Raw genomic sequence first — 20,752 nt, 5'->3', positions numbered from 1 at the left:
TTTCTTATAGGTTGATCGGTTTTCACTTTGCAATTCTTAGCAAACCAAAGTATTCTGAAATGCTTGTACTTACTTAATAAATGGGGATGAGAGCAGGAGCATGAAAAACAATTTACACAAGACTGTAAACAGTTCTCATTTTCTACCTGTCATCCATTTTAATACCCAAAATAAGTTCTTAAGTACCAAAGTCACACATGTGGTGTAAAGAGATGTGAAACTGTACAGCAGAAATGTGAGAGCTATTTCCCTAGACCCACTGTGTGCATGTGTGTGTATATGGATATATAAATAACTAATAGGATATGTAGCATAACCTGGAAAGTTTATACACTTGATGTGTTCAGGCAGCTTTATTTAGCTTTCTATACATAAAGTAGTATCTATGCTTAGCTACACAAAGCATTTATTAGCATAACTGAATAATGTTTAAACGTAATTTTTCTGGTGCTTTTATGACAAGAAATGCTTCTATACTTTAGATGCCTCTGTTCTAAACAATTTTTATAATTTAATCTTCAGTAAAGGATTGTGTGAATTATATTGATGTTTTCTTTAGTCTTTTGTGTCATTAGAGTTTAAAAAAAATCAAAACATGAACAAATAGCATGAATAGTTAATTTTGATATAAAGGTCTCTAGAAGTTTAAAATCATTCAGCTAATGAGTACTACCACTTTCTTTGAAGGAGTTAGCTTCAAAACTTCAAGCAGAACTTGAGAACGCTCGCAAACTGAGAGAGACTCAAGGGCAGATTCCAGCAAAGTCTGGCAGAGAGGTAAGGGGAAAATATTCTTCTTTTCTTGTGCTAACACAATGGTATAATGCATGTAGCTGCTGAATTATGGGCAACATGAAAGGTACTTGGGAGAATTACAAGGTGTGACTTTAGGTGAGCTACTGTTCAGACTGGATTATACTTTTTGGTGGTAAAGAAAACTTTTTCCATTGTACTCACTTTAGCAGCTTCCATAGGAATTTTTTTTTTGGTAATATTTTCTCAGCAATGATATAGACCTTGCATTAAGAATAAAACTGGTAAGTGTCGTGTTGTTGACTGTGCTGGCTGTTACATAACCGGTCTCTGAAGAAGCTGGCACTTCCAATGTGGCTGTTTTTAAATGGTGGTATTCAAGAAATGTATAATCTTCTTTCCATACCAACTTCGATATAGCTACAAGGAAACAGGGTCAGTATCTTCATTTGTGAGCTCTGTCCCCATGATGGAGAGGAGACTGTTAGGCAAAACCTAATGTTCTTTTTCCATTTGACCCCAATTCCACAGTGAAAATTCAGCTGCAAGTCAGCTGCATTTGAAAAGCTACTAATACATTTTTGGAAAAGGCTTCATCTCAGATCTCATACCTTAACTAGTATTTCTCCAGTCTTTAGTAGACAGACTGAACTGGAGGTTAATTTGTGGCCTCTTACTGACTGCGTTGTGACAATAGTGTTAAAGTATAAAGTCTCAGGCCTTGAATTCACAAGAATTTAAGATTACAAAAGCTCTGTGTAGGTAGGCACTGCTTCATTGCAGTGCAATTCTTAGGCGTGTTTTTCATGTATATACAAAAAACCCTGGATAAGGCAGATTGGAATTGTATAATAATACAGGAAAAAATCCGTTCATATTTTTAGATTTCAAAGAAGAGGGCATGTTATGGGTGGTCCTCATAAATGTTATTAAAGACCTGTTCCTTAAAAATTGAGTCAGGAATAAAAGTTTTGGTCAGCCTTAGTCTTAACTGTTGTTTTATTTTTATCTTAATTTTTAATTAAAGGATTTTTAAAACTTGCAGCATGTAGTCATTGCCAAAGTACCAAATGTAAATTCTACTTGAATTTTCAGGAGGAAAAATAATTTAAAAAACCCAACAAGTTAAAACATATTTAGGATGAGGCCTCTCTTTCTACCTGTCTTCACCCTGACAGGGATCTCCTCCTTACATGTAGAAACACCAAGCTCAGCAATGCAAAAGTTTTAAGGATTCAGATGGATCAACTGACAGAGAAGAAATAGTCTGTAATCTTCTGGCCTGACATGGGTCCTAATCTACCTCTGGACTGGCATCTGAAAAGTGTATGGGTAGTCCAGTAAGAGTCTTACTGAAGAAGAAAGGTGCGTTACAGACTTGGCTAGATTGGAAATACCATCTTGCTTTCCTAAAGCCTCAAAGGGATTGGCTTAGTCATTTCTGTTCATGAATATCCTATAAGAGAATTATGGTTTATCTTTTGTGATCCTGTCCATATTCAGTTTTGCACTCTTGTGTGCTTTTTTACTCAAGCAGGGTCTGGGGACTTAACAGGCCATGTCCACTCCTTGTCCTACATTCCCTTTAAACATGGTGAAAATGGTGTGAATACCCCTCGTCCACCCCCTCTTTTTCTTCCTCTCCTGTGGGAGCTGGACTAAGCCCCCATTGACCACTTCAGTATTGTGATTGATACAAGCTTCTTTAGAAGACTGAAATGGTTTAAAAACAGGGCACTTTCCTCTCTGAAGGATGAAAAATGTCTACCCTTGTGATTCCATGTTGGCATTCTCTGAAGCTCAGGATCTGCTTCTTACATAATTCCAGATGCAGAACTTGGTTTTTAGGTCTGTTCATCTCAGAATGCTTATTTTTATGTTAGTCTTGCAGAAACTATCTTTAGTTTGTGAGAACCAGGGCTGTTGACAGTCCTGTTGTTTTGGGCTTTCCATGGTTTGCCAATGCAAATGGTCCCTTACGGATACAACAGAGTCAATCTTGAACTGCATCATACCACAACAGTATCAACCTCTTTACAACTTGCTGTAGGCTTGTGGTAAATTGTGACTCCCCAAACCATGGTGAAAACCTTGAAGTTCATTTGAATCATTTGGGTTTTAATTAGTGCCAGGGCTTGCTAACCAGAGGGTGAAAGTCTTCCTGTACATATTAGAGGCTTACCGTGTCTTGTCTTACTTATGTCTTGCCTGTGCCTGTTTCATGGCTACTTCTAGCCTGTATTACATGGCTTTTTGAGCGTGAGCAGTTCAGCAAAGCTGACAGTCACTCTGTTCCGAGTCCTATCCTTGTGATAGTTGCCAGGGTAGTCTTACTGGTTTTACAACTTCAAACTGACTTCGGACTACTGGAACACAAGCACAATGTGTTTGGTACTCCTGTGTAACAAGGGCCAGCTGTATCATATGGTGTGTCTGAACAGCTCAGGTGTTCAGAAAGCATCTTGTAACAGAAGAGAAGCTGGCTTTGAAAGTGTATTTGGTACTGTATGAATCAGTATTTCTATAATATTGACCACCCAAGTGATAGCCTTAGTCAATTCAGCCAGATGTTTTGCAAGTAAGATACGTGAAGCAGTTGCCACAGAAGTGGTTTTCCAAATGGATGTCCCATTGATCCCAAAGTTTGATAGCTTTACCTCCACTACCAATAACAAACACGAGGGATTTTAATTCAGGCAGGACTGTCTCCGGTCCCGTGGAGCAGCATGGTCAATGTCATGTTGAAAGATCCTGAAACATGGCTTTGCCTTGTTTTCACATCTGTTAGAACTGGGGAGGTAAATCAGGAAGCAGTGAAGGCAATTCTAAGTGCATCTCCCTAGGAAGTTTTTTTTGGTTTCTTTTTTTTTTTTTTTTCCTTAATTAATTGAACATGGATCAATTTCCCAATTCAGATCACTGTGTGACTGACTGAAGACTCATGCTAGTATAAGGGGATGCGCCCGGGCAGCTGTGGTTTGTACAGAGGACAGGATCAATTATTTTGACAGCAGTGCTGGTTTATTCTGCCTTAAAGTGATCAAAAAAGTACAGACTGATGGGACTGTAAAGTGGTTGCTTGAATCCTGGTTTTGTTTGTGAGAATGAGGCAAATCTAGCTTTTATAGTTTGATAGATTTAGACAAGAATTCTACCCCAAGTAACCCCAAAAATGTGGTTTTGAAGTACAGTTTTCAAATGCTGGTGCTTAGCGTTTAAAAACCTTACATTTATCTGCTGATTTATTTCACCAAGCACACAGATCCTGGTAAGACTATTTTGTTACTAGTTTTCATTTTGGCCAAAGTCATCTGTAGTTTTAAGACCTGCTGTTTGTGATGCATGTAGATGTTGCAGGTAGAGACTAATAATAGCAAGAAAATTGTAAAAGATACTGAAGCAGAAGAGAAGGCTGTAGCTGCGTCCTGAGTAAACCCACTTGGGCAATTTTGTGGCGAACATTTACCTTGAGCAAGTGGATTGTTTTCTTTTTTTTCTGGTGGTGGTTGGATTGTGGGTTTGTTTTTTTCTTTTTTACTTCTTTATTCTTGGTAGTTTGTGTGATGTTTCTATTAAATGAAGCGAACACCCATAAATAAAAATGTTACAGGTTTTCTGTGTATAAAGATATCCCACATGAAAATTCAGTACAGGCTAAACCATGTTTGGTTTCTTTTGATATCAAAAAGAAAATAGTAACTTTGTCTTAAACCATTTTTCAGCAGTATTGAAGTGTTTGTTCTGTGCACTACCAGCCCCTATTTTGCCTAAAATTTGACTTTTTTTTTTTTGGGCTGCTAGCCTTCCATGTGTCCAAAGTGCAGAAAAGATGAAAATTTATTAGTTGAGTTGTTTTTAAATTTTGTGGCTTTTGAGTAGCTTTATAAGTGGAATTCTTTTGCCTGAATTGACGTATGAATTTTTCAGAAAATTTGTGTGTTCTTTTGAAGAGGTTAGTTTTTATCCATATTCCCCTTAAAGGTGTATGGGTAGTTATTTTGCTTTTTTGTTATTTAACAAAAAATACTAGGGAATATTGTTTGGGGGATATTGGTTCACTAAAGTTGTTTCATTTTTTCCACATTTTTTTTCCCCTGCATCATCTTAAATATTTGATTTCTCAATTGCACTTTTTCTGACTTCTTTCCTGTAGCTAGTATTTTTTGGATAAAATATCTATATCTATATAAATAAATACAAATATATACACACACAACATATATATGAAACCTAAATAGAGGATAATTGTTTCTTAATAGCCTCTGAACTGGTGTGCTATCATAAGTATTTTCCTAGCTAGTTGTGCTAGGAGAGCTATGAAGCATTGCTCTTAATCAGGCTTAATGCCTGAATACGCAGTTGAGAAGATAGAAGTTTTCTTCTTTACAGTAAGCAGAAGGACTGTGAGAGTACATGACCATGTTTTGGGCTGCAGTAAGTTGGGAAAACCCCTCAGTAACAAGGCTGTGTGAAACACATGGTCAGACTAGACAGGAAGATAATGCAAGGTAAGAAGTAAGTTTTATTAATATTGCTTCTCTTCGCACTCTAAATGTGTCAATATCTGATATCCTTAAGTGCATTGCAGGTTATTTTCTGTATTAGTAATATTAAATAAAGATTTTTGTCCTTATATTTATAGTTTGAAACATGAAATTAGATTGGAACAACAGTTTAAGCGTTCTAGACACCAAACAAGCCTTATGGCGAATTGGATTAGATAAGTCATGGGGTGGAGACCTTGGGTTTGTTGTAAATGGGAAGTCTGTGGCTAAAAGCACTAAGTGCAAAGTGCATGGGTGTCTCAACTGGTTTTGTGTACTCAGCTCCCGTGAGAGAGACGTCAACCTGACTGAGTGTAGCTGTTGTACCATAGGTTTTCTGCGTTGGGATAGGTGATGAGTACTTAATGAATGTAAGGAGACAGAAGAAAATTCTGGAGACTTCAGCATTTAAAAAATAACTTCCATGTGTTCATGGTTTACCTCTAAGTACAGATTGTTATTTTTGTTACCTGAAAGTGCTGCAGAACTCTTGATTTGAGTGCAGAGGTTATGAGGATGTCACCTCTACCTTTGTCAGTACTGGGTGTAATTTATGCTTTTATTCTGTATTTTTACTTAACAAAACATATCTGGAACATTAGCACTCCATTGAGGCACATCACTTACGGTGGTTTTTGGTGGTGCAGAAATTGGGAGGTAAAATTTCAATGAAAAAGAGGCAAGATACAGAGTATTTCAGTTGGAAGGGACCTACAATGATAATTTAGTCCAACAATGATCATCTAGTCAAAATTGAAAAGGCAGATTGAAAACAAGTGGAAAAAAGGTGGTTCTTCACAGAATGGGTGCTCCAGGATGTTGTGAGCTTAAGTAGATCCAAAGAGAGACTGGACAAGTTCATGAAAATAAATCCCTGGAGAGCTGTTCAGAAATGATGCCTGGCTCTTATTCTAAGTCACAAATGCAGGCATCTTTTGTGTATTTTTCATTAGGCATTCACTTTTGGCTACTGCTGGAGAAGGCATGTCAGGTTTTGGTTTGATCTGATGTAGCTGCTTTTATGTTTTAATCTTAATGTAGAAAATGTTCTTTATGATGATTCTAAATAATTTATGATGTGCATTATTTGTGTGCTTTGCCTTTTCAGTTTTTTTCCATCTTTTTTCATGCTTCCTTCAATATGGTCCCTTAGAGTCAGATCTGCTAAGTGAAAATCAGTTTCCTTTTGTGTCGCTACAAACTGACTTAATTGTGTTTTAATTTTAAAATTGGGAAGTACATTGACATGATACAAAATTAGGTAAAACTAGACTCAGTTCATGGTGATGGATTAATGAAGTACAAGTGTATGCATCTTCTACAACTTTTTAATTCCAGATGAAGTACGGCGTAAAAGGAAAAAAGGCTTCTCAACCCTAAGCCTGTTACTGTGTTCCATAGCACTTAATCAGTATGCAGGAAACAAAGTAGTCTGTGCTGAGTAATTGCTAGAGACAGGTTTTAGTAATGATGAATTGTGTTTAAAACATGAAATCAGTACAAAATTGAATGAGAGATAAAAGGTGTGGTACTTTGAGCAAAAGAACATGGTAGAGGATATACTCAGAGCATTTAAGAGAGTGAAGTTTTCTGTCATGTTTTTGAGAAATTGTAAGGAAAATACAAATGATTTCAGCATAGCAAATCTTCATTTGAATAACTGATTTTTTTACGAAAGTCCATTAGCCTTCAGCCTAGTACGATTAATTTAATAAATGTATTTAAAGTGTAAGGAATAAAACAATGATGGAAATAGATATAGATATACACACGCACACATACATAAAATACCTACATATATGTATTCCATAAGACAAATATTCCTTAAGATTGAGAAAAAAACTTGGAAAAAAATTTTCTGGAGTTTTTCTAATGAAGGGTATGTAGTGCTTCAGTAAAGCCTCTTGGGCATGAAAGATATCTGTGGAGTAATAGTCTTCAGTCTTGGCAGGCGCTGTATTTCACTTTACAGTAGGCATCTGGCTGACATGCCGCTGCTTTAAAGGTGAAAACTTGTTCTAGGCTACCTGTTGTGTCTGTAACATGCTCCAGTCCATTGCTATCAAGAGCTTCATGTACTTCAAATGCTTCTGCTTTTTTTTCTTACTTATTCTTCCTGAGTATAAATAATAGGAATAATTAGGTTTCCAACACCTCCTCTTACAAACTACAACTGAACACAAATTTTGATGTATTGAAGGTCTGATGTTTGGATCCCCAGGATGCATTAGAGTAAGACTGAGAGAGAATTCTGCGGAAGCTAGCTCAGTATAAAGGATTTTCTTCTTCTTCTCCTCTTTGAACAATTAGCACTTAGCATTTTTCAGAAAGGAAATGGAATACAACAGCTTGGCTTATACATCAAATCTTATTTATGATAAAATACCATCCATTGCATGCCATTACATATAGTTCTGCATTGAGAGACAGCATGGAACATGCTGGATCTTTATCCAGAGAAATTATTTGCAGCACAGTTGTTATCCTACGACAAGTAAACCATTATGGCAGTAGCTGAGAGGAATCAGTTGTGGAACAAACACAAAATACTATTCTGTTGGTTCCAATAATGATAATAGGGAAAAATGAGAATATTTCTTTATTTTTCATGTGTTTTCAAGATTAGCCTTTTCAAAAATATCTTAAAAATGACAGTGATTCCTTGGAAAAAGAACCAGTTATCTAAAAGTAAAGTGGTATGTTTGTATATATGTGTGTATACATGTAAAATTTAGATAGTGATTAATGCTTTGGAATTGGAAGTGAAAGAAGAAAAATAATGAATGCTTCTGATATATAGTGTGTCTCTTTCTTTAAAAAAAAACAAAACCAAACAAAAAAACCCAACCCAAATCACCCTGAAAAGTAGCATTCACAATTGCAGGTGTGCCAGCATGTTTGTTTTTAGGTTTGGGAATTCAGACTATAAGCACAGATATTTTACTGCAATAAAAATATTAGATTGTCAAAAATTACCTGTAACATGTTATAATAACGCATGGTTCAGTGGCCTTTCATTGTGACATACCCAATGCAGAACTACAATGAAGTTGTAGTAATGCTTTTAGACTTATGATATATGGAGAAACATTTAAAGAATTGTTTAATACTGATTCTTGGAAAAATATAGCTGAGATACTTGTATAAAAACTAGAATGCTGGGGATTAATGATCCTCACTAAATGTGCAATAAAAATCTGTGATTTCATTTGAAACTTCAGATGATGGGGAGATGCTGCCACAGATGGCTCTTGACTTGTTTACTCTCAGATGTTTTCAGCTCATAATTTCTAATTCCTGCTGTTCCATCACACTTGAATCTTGTCTGCAGGATGGCTGTGCCATTCAGCAAAAGTTTCTGTTTTCCGTACAAAGTCTTCACTAGCTCTGACTGGAACAAGGAATAATAAAGTGGGCATACTTTAGCAGCAGCTTTAATATCATTAGTACATACTTTTCAAAAATAGTAAGTATATGCAGTTTCTGGTGAGTGTATTTCCTGAATACTCTTGCTGATGTCAGTAAGAGAAAATCACACAATTATTGATAGGCAAAACCATATTAAGACAAAGTGGCTTAACTTACTGAATGTAATTTATAGGAAATAGGGTTTTGCAATTAAGTCCTGAAGAAATTGTATCAGTAACTAAATGATGTAAAATTTCTTACTGGTTTCAGTGCATGTAACAAGTATTAAAAGGGCAGAAGAGATAAAAACTTTTTAGACTTCAAACTGATAATACAGAAGCCTTGCAGTATGCTTTGGCACTGGAAGCAAAAGCCATATCCAAATGCCATGCAGCAGCTGGTAGCTGATGGTGCCTTTTTTTCTAGCTGTTTTTCTCCTAATACTGTGCTGAATTTCTGCATATTTTTACTGCTGTATCTACTCTTTCGCTGTATTTCCTCAGAGTAAGTTCTGGTTTTTTTTTTTTGTGTGGGTTTTTTTTTTTTTAACAAATTTGACACTGCCCCAACCCCAAGAAAAACATAAGCAAAAGCATTCCTGGAAAGCCTTTCTGGTGCAGTAGAAACTTCCAATCTGAAATGGAAAGATAGAACCTTGTTGATGCTTCTCTTGGTCCTTGTGCAGCCTTGGTAAATACATGGTATTAAACCTTTTTGGACTTAATAATTTACATGTAAAACCATTAACAAAAGTGTGAACCATAAGTTACCAATATATTTTCTATGTTTAAGCAATGACACGCAATTGTTGTGTTCAAAATGAAGTTTTGAAAGGAGAATTTGATCAGCCAATGACTGTTGGGAATACCTGGTTTTTAGTGTCGTTGCATGTTAGGTAGGACTCATTAGCTGTTGCTACCAATGTAAAGCAGAAGAAATGCCTATTTCTGTGAAATTTAAGAGGAAAAATTAAACTATGCACCTATCATTATAAAAGGAATGAAGACATTTGGCTTTGTGCCAGCACATCTGGATAGCAGGATATTTTCAGCTAGCAGCATAGCTGGTGAAGTTGTGTGCCTGAGATTTTACAGAGGTTCTTCACAGGTGCCACGTTGATGGTGTGGAGAGTGGGGCTTCCCACTGGTGTCGGGAATGGAAGTGCCACTGCCAATGTCAGTATTAGCTTTACCAGTCTGTTCTGCCTGTTTAGTAAGGTGATGTTACAGGCTCCTTGGTTTTTCTGGTCTTTGGCTTTCTTCTGATGTCTCCCAAAATAACAGCAGTATATAAAGGCTTGAGGGTATAGATATACATGAGTAGAAGCTTAAAAGGATGCAGCATTGAATCTTTGTTGTACAATGTCTGATTGTCCACATTATTCCTCTTTTTTTTTTTTTTTTTAAATTCTAAGACCCTTTTCTACATATACTCCTTTAATAATACTTTTTCAGATTGGACTACTACTCTTTCTAATAAAAATGCGTTATTAAGCTTCTTCATATGCCTGAATTACTATTTTTGGTTGGGTTAATCTGTTGCTTTCAGTTTGTAAAATTACCTTTTTTTGATGCTAGTCTCTAAAAATACCTCACGTACCAGAGCTAAGGTAAATCGCTTTTCCAAATAGTGTGAATATTGAGGCCTGAACATTTTTTAATATTTTTGCAGTATTTTTACTGGACTATTTTATTTACGTGGTACTAAATTTTTATATTTACTTAAGTAAATGCTGTTATTTACATGTGCAGACTTTCTGAGTATCACCTCAGTTGTGTATTACATTTCTGTCTCTGACATGATGAAACAGGAATTTGTGGACTTAAGAACCAACATGCTGCAATACTTCTTTATGGTCTGAGTTATATGTGTTTTGTATCAGATGTTCTTGCCATAGAAACAAGCCAACTAGTCATTAAATTTTTTGAAAATTTTCTTACATCCCATACTTACAGTGGCCCATTGATGATATGGTTAAGTGACTAACCATTTCAAAGCATAGCTAACAATTTATAATGCCAAACTGCACCTTTAGCACTTTTTAAAAAATTGTGTTTGCAAGGTTATGTGGCTTCCTGGCATCCAATATTATTGCTTAGTTAGATTTAATTGCTTTATTTTTCCCCACTACTAGGCACATTGCTAGACACATTACAAGCTGCTTGAAGTTACACATTACTAGTTCCAATCTTACTTCTACAGGCTGACAGTATGACACTGACTGAATTTGATTTGACATTTGTGTGTGAGTCCATTCTACTCAGGAGATATTATTCTGATTGCCCTATTTCAGAGGTGATCTAAGAAAATAAGTACTGAGAGCAAATAGATTTTTAAATGCAGGCATGATTGGTGTATAAAGATAAGATGAATAAGAAGGTCAGGTTACTTATTTTGAGTAATAAAAAGTTTAGCTAAAATACCATTTTTTGTAATACTGGAACAAAGACTTGTTGAATTTAGAGGGCAACCAATTTTATAACAGTAAGATGAAATTAAGTTTTTTACATAACATATTATTAACCTGTGTCGCTCACTGATTGGGGGAAAGAAAGAATAGAGACCAAACAATTAGCAGTTATTTATGTACCTAATCCTTTTCTAATAATTAATGTTTTCATTTATAAACAGGAGCTATGGTTTGGAGTTTTGGGGGTTTTTTGGGGGGTGGGTGGGGTTTTTTTGGGTTTTAAGTCTTTTTTTAATCTCATGCTTTATACATAGCACTACCTGATGAAGATACTTTTATGTAACTAGTTAATTTCTGTGTTACAGCCTGCATTAGATTAGATTTTCTAATGATTCTCCTGTTAAGCACAAGGTCCTGATTGCAGCAGACCAACTTTCTGATCTTGTAAAACCTTTTTTTAATCCTCTTTCTATAGTAGCTTAATATCTTTTGAAATTGTAATAGTGATCCTTATTACTGTGTTTACAGAGTCTTTCTTGAAATATTAAATTTTTAACCTAGGTAGAAGTTTGCTCGTGCTTCCCTTCCTCATGCTGCTATTTCTCTTAATCTTACTTGTTTTCTGCTATAAGAAACCCAAAGCAAGATACAAGTTTTATACAGTGGACTGCTGTTACAGACCTGTGACCATTTTTTCATCTTGTTCTGAGATCCAAACCTTGGTCTTGCTATGGAGAATGGTCTGATTTTTATAAGCATCACCTTGAAGTTGACAGTTCCATGGTTCACAACAAATGGCAGAGTCTGAAGGGTAGCTTAGATGCTTTGAAATCTGTGTTACATGGGGACTCCAGGTACTGACTAGACTAACTCCTCAGTGATGGGACATGCCCTTACAAGTAACCAGCACTGAAGGAGATAGATTGCTCCTTCTAAATGGGATTGACTCATCTTTCTCATAACTGTGGTAATTATGTGTAAATGCAACCTGAGAACCTAACAGAAGGGTAACTGAACCGGGAGAAAGAGTAATGGAAGGGAACAGGAGACACCAGTTGGACACATAGCTATGTCCATCACTCTGAGAAATGCTAGATGGCTCCTAGACACTTATTTGATATTTTAATATGCAGACAGACTTTTCCAACAGAGGAATAAGATGATATTCAAAGTATTTCCATTGGCCGGCCATAGACCAAGAGAAAGGAAACGGGTTGTGTAACAGTCTGGCATCTTTGTCCATAGCTTGTGTTTGGTTGTAGAGATTTGTTCCTTGCTTGAAGACTGTTGCTGAGCTTTGTTATTGCTTCCTTACACTGTGCTTTACCACTTTAGTGTATGTAGCTTTCAGTAAACATTTGCAGACAGTTCTCAACTCCTGCAGCACACAGCTTTTTCTTGGCTCAGTAATTAAAAAAGTTTGGTTTTCCTAGCTCTAGTTGCTCCCTATCCCATAACATAGTGACTCTTAAAATATATTTTCTTTTATTTAGTTATTAACATTGCAAACTAATTCCAGTTGAGTAGATCCTGTCTCATGTGCTTGGCCTGCTTACTCCCTTTGTTCAGCTACTCCAGTGCCTGTTCCTCAAATTGAGTCATGTACCTCGTGGCAGAGCTTTTCCATTTCTTCCTGCTGGATTATGGAACAGGCATCAGCTCTGGAGAGTTCAAAATCTCTTTCAGAACTGCATTTTATTTATTTATGTATTTAATTTAAAGCATTTATCTTTCAAAACCAGAGTTGCCTGCTTTGTTTTGTCATTTGGGTGTTGATTGCTGTATAGTGGTTTATATGTTTGGTGAGGACAACTGTGTTCTTTGCATGTTTAATAGGCCTGAAGTAAAGCAACAAACATTTCACTTCTCATTCTGTAAATACACACTATCTTTATTTGTTTCAGACTAAATTACATTGTTTGTGTAGCAGTAATCACAAGATTCAGGGATAGTGACTAAGCTTCTGCTCCAGTTTCAACTTTAACATTTAATAATATGTATAATACTTAAAGTACTTTAGTGTATTTTTTAAACCCTATGTTTTTACTTAGGGATTATTTATTTGATAAGTATTAATGAATAATTACATGACTATCACCAACATGTCTGTTTATAATATAGCAGATGTTTAATATTAAACAATATTTATTTAATAAGTCATTAATTCAGAAATTTGAGAGGTTTAAAGTAAGCTATGTAATGCTATGCCACTCCGTGAAGAAATAATACACTCTTCAGATATTAAAAGCGAGTTAAAACAGAAGCAAAAAGCCAGACTTAAGTGAATCTCTGTATAAAACACAAAAAGGTAATTATTACCTCCTTTATGAAAGATGGTAACAGTGCCTGGGAATATTTGTAAGGCTTCCTGGACAATTTCACAGTTTGTTAGTAGGAAAGAAAATAGTTACTCCATTCTTGTGCTATGCGGAGCAGCACATAGGTGTTACTATATACCATGTCATATAGTTGTAGTAATGGAAGCCTATAAATGTTTGAAGACAATATAAACAGATAAAATGACAGTTTTAAGTATTCTTTTTCAGTCAGATTGGTATCCACCCTCCTCTAAATCCTTCAGAAAACTAATACTTGTGTGAATCATGGCTTTTCCCTGCAAAGGAACTTTCCCAGTATGCTACATTTGTTAAAGTGTAGAGGAATTCTTTATTATACTTGTGGGAGTTTGTGTATTACAAATGTTAGATGCATTGCCCTGTAATTCCCAGAATCAGCCTCTGACACATTTTAAAGGTTTATGTTGTGATTTCCACCCTCCATTCTTTTTGTACTGAGACCTATTGATGTGATACAATGCATGCTGAACGATGTGGACATTACATACTGGAATTTTTTTTCTCTAGTGAAGCTCTGGATTTTTCTCTAGAGCTCTAGTGAAAAATCATCTCTCCGTGGCAGCTTCCTTGAAAACTCCTTTTACTGGTATTTCAATTTAAAGATAATTTGTAAAGTTTATTCTGTTTTTAAAAGAAAAAAGGTTGTTGAATAGGAAAATCTTATGTTTAGAATGCAATTAATTATTTTATTATTCAGATATCATCTTCTAATACTGCTATAACTGTTTGAGCATTTTTTCCTACCAGAAAGCTTTCTGCTTGTGATGTGTTTAGAAATACCTTTATTAATTATTGTTAGTAACATCCTCCTCAAAAAAACCTTTTGCTTTGCCTTTTTATGTTAATACAATTAGGTTTCTATAGTTAAGCTGTGTTTTTAGTTCAGTTATATTTAGACAGGATTTTGACTTCTGAAAGGTGTCTTTACTTCTAATAACATCTTTAATCTTCTGAATAATCATACCTGGCATATTTGATCCATTAGATTCATCTTGGTTCATAGTATACATTTACTTTTAGTCTCTAACATGACTTCACGTTAGTCTTAATGTTGTCCATAATTATTTTATCCTTTTATCTGTTCCTTTTTATTTCCCTTTGATGCACCACTTCTTTTTTTGTAGTTTGTCTTCTAAAGCTAAATATTACTATAATGTTTTGTGTTTTCCTTTTCTCTGGACTATTAAATCTAAGTATGTTGCAGTCAGTCTCATATGCCTTGTGTCAGGACTCTGGATTCTTTGAAATTAGTGTAAAAACCAAATCCTCATAACACCCATGAAAAAACCTGCCAGCTGTTTTTTGTTCTGACTCAAAGAATTCAATTTATCGTATCATGTTTATCCCCTGCATCATTTCACGTTGTGTAAATGACAGCCTGACTAAAGTTCTTACTAAAGTTACTAAAACTTACACAGTTTTCAGTGAATCATCTAACAAGTAAAAGGTCCTGTTTGTGTGAAATCCTCAGCCAGTTTCATTTCAGAATCATTGGCAATGCTCTGAATTTTTGAGTTTTCACTGCCACATCTGTGGTTGTCTTCAGCTTCCAAACTTGTAGAGTTACCCAAGTCTTTAAAGGCCTAGGGCATTTGTCACGTTTCCTGTGATGTGTTCTGCTGGTGCTAACTTCATCTTTGTTTCCCTATCTGCTCTGCATAATTTTTTAAAATTATTACATGTTTCCTTTCTACCTTTCCTTACTTTTTTTAAAATGATTTTCCTCTACATGGTTACCTTGTGTTAAGGCTAAAATATTTAGCCTGTGAGTATTTGTCTTTTCCACCATTTCAAACAAAAAATTGTGCTCATTTCAACCAAATGTTGTTGCAATTCGGTGGGTTTCTTGTTGTCAAGTGAAGTACTCCTTAGGAAGCACACATACACACACACCCTCACCGCCCCTTTCTGGTTTTTGAAACTTTGCTTTTTTCTTTGACTTTCCTCTTACCCAGCTCATTCAACGGTTGAAATTGTTTCTACTGTCTTTCACAGTATTGAGCCTTGCTAAGTCCTAGGTTGTTTAAGCGTTACAATATTCATAAATATCTACATATTTTGTTTGGGTTTATGATTTTTCTTTTAAATCCAGAAAGAAATGACCAGTGCCCTAGCAACTTACATTGGTGACCGTTTTGTCAGTGTATCTAGAATGCTCCATTAGCATTTATATCCCATTTAGAAGTGCGGTGTACATCCTGCTGATTTTTAATCATGTTGTATTCCTTCTCCACCCTGTTGTTCTTTGTCTTTGCTCATCTAACGCTGATTGTTTTTTTTGGGTTTTGAAATTCATAGCGCTTTTAATGCTGTAGTAGTAATGACATGAAAGCACAGTCCTCCCTCTCTGGCTGTCTCTCTCTCTAGCCAGGTTTGACCTTTAGCACATGGCAAGTGTGGGGTGGAGGCACACAGCCTTTTTCTCCTATTGCAATGACTCACCTCTCCCTCTCAACAGAGAGAAAACGCCTGATCTTGTGAAAAAGTAACAGCTGAGGCATGTATCTGGCTGATGCTGGGAAGAAGTAGTGTTGTATGTATCTTGTCTGAAAATATCATTATTGTTACTGGAACCAGACCAGTGTTGGTCATCTTGGTTTGCTTTGCAAAATGAGATTTGCTTTTGGCGATACAGAATAGAGAAGTTTGGCTTACCTAGACAGCTTTTTGTTCCATAACTTCTACCCTCATGTGACTTTTCTTGGAAAAATACAATTAAGCTGTTGAAGCTAGCATACTTAAGTATCTACAGAATTTTCAGACTTTATTGGGGTTTCCAGGACAAGCTTTCATTAGACAAGGATGGCAGATGTAAAGCAGACGTCAGTTATTTGGTGGAAAACAGCTTCAAATTGAGCTTAATAGAGTTGTTTATAAGATTTGACAAAGGCTGTCCTAATAGCACCAGATTCAGCGATGTCCCCATTATTTGCTCTAATTTAATCAACTGATTTATCTAAACATCTTTATAGTGTAATCAAGAAGCTCTCAGACTTCTTAAATTTTTTTTAATTATTCTTAATCTTTTAGAAAGTTAAATACTTATTTTTCTGGTGAAGGATTTCTGTCTCTTTTTATTTGTGTGTGTGTATATAGACGTATGTATATCTTTAAGTCTGAGAACATGCCTGTGAAGTAGGAATGTACTACTGGTGCCTGTTTAGGAAGGAGTTAAGTTGCTCTGGCTCTTGACAGGATGTCCATCATCTGAACAGTTGTCCGTCAACTGAAAAGGTTGTAAACTTCCATTCCAAATGAGGAGGTAGCTGGTGGGAGCAGATGAAGGTATGGGCTGGGTGCATGAGGGAGGTGACATGGAACAGCACTTAGCACTCCCGTGCTTTACTTATAGGCAGCTGGCAACAATAGTGTATAGTGTAAGCTGCAACTTTAAGTACCTCAAAGTGGAGTTTGCAATAGCTGAGGTGTAATGAAGTATTTAAGCAGTTATTTGGGAAATGGATATATTAATTCTGCTCCCTGGTATTTTGTCTGAAGGCCTGGAATACGTGGGAGTGCTGTCGTCACTGAGCTATATGATAATGCTCCATTTTCGTACATGCTGATAAATTCTGTCTGGTTTAATGAGTCCCCTGTGTCTATTCTTCACTCCTGCTGTACAGGGTTCCTCTTCCTTCTCTCTCTGCTTGTTGGGTAGAGAAGTCATGGGAGACAGATTTGTAATCTTTCTAAGCTGCACTGAAGTTAAATGAGTGAATGGTATTTCTCCAGAATATTATTACAATAAGTTACATTTTTCTGAGTTAAATCTGTGGCCACAGCCCTTTTTAATGAACTCAGGAGTGTTAACGAGCACTGGATCTCAACTAAGTCAACTGGGAATAAAACTTAGGGATAAGAGTGCTTGGTCCAGGCATTCTGATTGTCTTTGGATATGGAATAGATGTTAAGCCATCAATCTCTGGTAAAATGGGAGCAGTTTTGGACATGCCAGGAAGCATAACTCAGTATGACTCTGTGACTCCACTGAGAAAAAATTAGGTGCCCTTGAGGTCTTATGTGCTGAGGGGTAGACAAGGAGTTCAGGGATTACGCTTTTCTGTCCAAACTAAGATGACCTCACTTGTCTGAGGCAAGTGTTTGCTTCTGGTCTTACAGTTCTGAAGGTGCACAATATGATAAGGATTTACACTCTCTGGCAAAATGTTCCGATTGTACAAGGATCTCCTCTCTGCTTATCAAGTGATAGTGATTTTACTATCCATTCACCTGTCACTGGCTGACAGGTTGAATTTAAGGCAGGCAATTAACAGCTTGCTTCTTGGGTTCTGATGAAAAATACTTGCAGTGTTGATTTTTCTTTATATTAACCTTCTGTATGTATGTCTAATGATAGGGACCACTCTGTGAACTTCTTTCTTTCTGATATCCAGCACTTCATGTGTTCACAGCTGTTCGGTTTTCCCTTTTTTTTTAATATATCAGAACTGTCAGTCATAGCTGATAGGGTTTTTTGTTGGTGTTTTTTTTTTTTTCTATGCCCCCACCACCAGCACCCCCACCCCCTTCAACTGAAGCAGAGATTAGGAGCTTAAAGCAGAATGGACGTGCACTTTTTTATGATAGCATTCCTGTGTCAGCTGTGACATGGATCTTGTGATACCTCTTCACTAGTGATCTGCCTTTCAAGTGTACAATGAAAGTTTAAAAAAAACTGAAAGAAACCAGAGAACTAGTTCTGGGTCCTGTCTTCTGTTAGTTTGGGTCCTGGGACATGGTGCTCTGTCAACTCCAGTACTGCAAAAAAAAAAAAAATTGTGTTCAGAATGCTGGTAGAGGTAATGAAAGGTGATACCGTTTATCTTTAGTTTCCCGTTGGTCTTTATTCAGTTTAAATAAAAGACTTATGTTAGGCAGAGGATTCAGTTGACTGCACTATTTTTAGGTCAGGTGGCTTCTGTTTAGAAGTTTTGGACTCTTGCACCAGTTATAATAAATAAAAAATAAAATACATAATCATGTGGGGTTTTTTTTGGCGCATAAGCCCTATAAAGGTCTCCATGCTTTGTCAGGTAATAGTAATTTGAAATGGCTGGTAAGGTGTGCATTTAGCACTGTTTGTCTCTTAAAGAGAATGGTTGAGAACTTGTTGACTGCAGTAGTAACAGTAAGCAAACTTGTTTTTTGCTAGAATAAAAGATTTCTTAGTGCTATCTATTGATTGCAAGGAAAGCAAAGGTAATGTGGAGACTTGCAAAGCTCCACATCCATTGTAAATTAACAGTTGTATTTTGTTCTATGTAAATAACATGGGAAGTCTGCTTAAAGACTGTTTTGTATCTGTAACAATGTTAAATATTAAAATGTAGAGTAGAAAATTGCTGAAAAACTTCTAGCTAATAGTACAAAAGATGTTAAACAGAAAATACATTTGCAAGAATGTTTAGTTTTATGGAGGGAGGGAAATGATGACTTTCTATATGCATTTTTTACTATATGACTGAACTGATTATTTCTCTCAACCATGTTTCAAGACTACATACTTATATCATTAAATAAGTGAGAGTTATTTCAGAATGTTATTCTACGTATGCTGTCCAGAGCTAGAGCAGTTTTGAGAGAATGAATGCTTAAGCTTGTTTCAGTTGCCCATTTCCCTCTGTAATCTCACTAGTTTATGGGATCCTTTGAAAATGATTTTTTTGCAAATCCCCTATGGGTAGTAAATTGGTGCAATAAATTGCACGTGCGTGATTAAGGGTAGCATTTTGGCCTCTAGAATTCTCATTACTTTGTATAATGTGTGAGATAGAAAACACAAGTCAGGATGTGATTAGCTGGCTCGCAAACTTGTTTTTTGACATGCTGTCAACCAGGTATCCTGTATTTTTTCTACAGAACTGCCCCCTGGTCTTTCTTCAACCTTTGTCAATGCATGAGTTTGTTCCAAGGTGCAAGCCTTAGCATTTGTTTGGGTTCCTGTCAGCCTTTTCCTTCAGGTTGTTGAGCTCCCTCAGAATGGCAACCCTACCCTCAGCCATGTCCCCATTCCACCTACTTGGTGTCTCGGCAAACGTGCTAAGAGCATGTTCTGTTCCATTGTCCAGGTGTTGAAGTTGAGTTTTGTTGATAGAGATCAGCACCTAAGGAATGGCATCTGTAACGATTTGCTAGTTAAACTATGAGGAGTGCCAGTTACACTTTGAAGTATTGACAACTACTCTTTCAGCCTGGTAATCCCAACAGTTTTCCACCCATCTTGCAGTCTACACATCCCTGCAATTTAGCAATAAAAATACTATGAGATTGGATTGAAAACCTTGCAAACTTCAAGGTAAAAAACGCCCCTGGTAGTTCCCTTGTGCACTGAGCCAGACATCTCACTGCAGCGGGCAGATTTATTTGGCATGGTTTGCCATTTGCAAATCCATGTTGGCTGTTCCCAGTCACATTACCACTGTTCTTGTGCTTGGAAGGGGCTTCCACAAGGACTTCTGTAATTGTTTTGGGACTGAGGTGAGGGTGGTCATCTTGTTGTTCCCCAGGTGTTTCTTGTTTACCTTTTTGAAGGTGATTGCGTACATTTGCATTTTTCTTGAGGCATCCACTGATGACCACTACTCCTCAGATGAGACAGGGAGAGACCTCTTGCCCAGTGGAATATATGCATCCCATCTAGATCCATAAGCTAGCATATTTCCAGTTTGCTTAAGTGGTCCTTAAGTTGATCATTCTTTCCTGCAGGTAGTACTTCTGTCCCCCAAACTCTTCTGCTAGGCACTAGGGCCTGAGAAATCCACGAGCAGACCTTGCTGGTAAAGACCGGCAAGGTATGGAGTGTCTTAGCATCTTTCATGTCCTTTGTCACTAGGTCTTTCCTCTCTTTCAGCAGTGGACCTGTGTTGTCCTTGCTTGTAGAAAGATATCCAGCATGCTTGTAGAATCCCTTCTTTTTTTTCTTTGCATTTTTTGCTAGTTTGAGCTTCAGCTGTGGTTTTCCTAATTCTATTCCTTCATGCCTGGAAAGTGCTTCTGTGGTTCTCCTGGGTATTTTGTCTCAGGTTCCACCTTCCGTAAATTTACTTTTTATTTTTTAATTTTGTTAGAAGTTCCCCATTTAGCCAAATCAAATGGACCTTTCTCATCCTTTGTGGAGGCTGTCCTTAAAGATCAACCAACTCTCTTGGGCACCTTTGTCATTTGTGACCATCTCTTATAAGAATCCAGCCAAGCTGATCCCTGAATAAGCTGAAGTCCATTTTTGTATTATTCAGGTTTTTTCCTTTGCTCTGTTACTTGCCTTCCTCATTTCCTGTAGA

At 36.6% G+C, this 20,752-nt stretch overlaps 1 protein-coding gene across 1 annotated transcript in view; it reads left to right on the top strand.

Annotated features, from left to right (window-relative positions):
* The window catches only part of CWF19L2 (CWF19 like cell cycle control factor 2), a 90,535-nt gene that overhangs the window by 33,805 nt on the left and 35,978 nt on the right, over window positions 1-20,752 (top strand). Inside the window, exon 10 of the mRNA XM_055702431.1 lies at window positions 688-777. Coding sequence (XP_055558406.1) covers window positions 688-777 — 90 coding nt within the window. The remainder of the gene's footprint in view (window positions 1-687; window positions 778-20,752) is intronic.

Source organism: Falco cherrug, chromosome 2 (assembly GCF_023634085.1).
Source record: "Falco cherrug isolate bFalChe1 chromosome 2, bFalChe1.pri, whole genome shotgun sequence".
In the NCBI taxonomy this organism is placed as follows: domain Eukaryota; kingdom Metazoa; phylum Chordata; class Aves; order Falconiformes; family Falconidae; genus Falco; species Falco cherrug.
The sequence above is the reverse complement of the archived record's forward strand: the minus strand, read 5'-3'. Positions and strand labels throughout refer to the sequence as shown.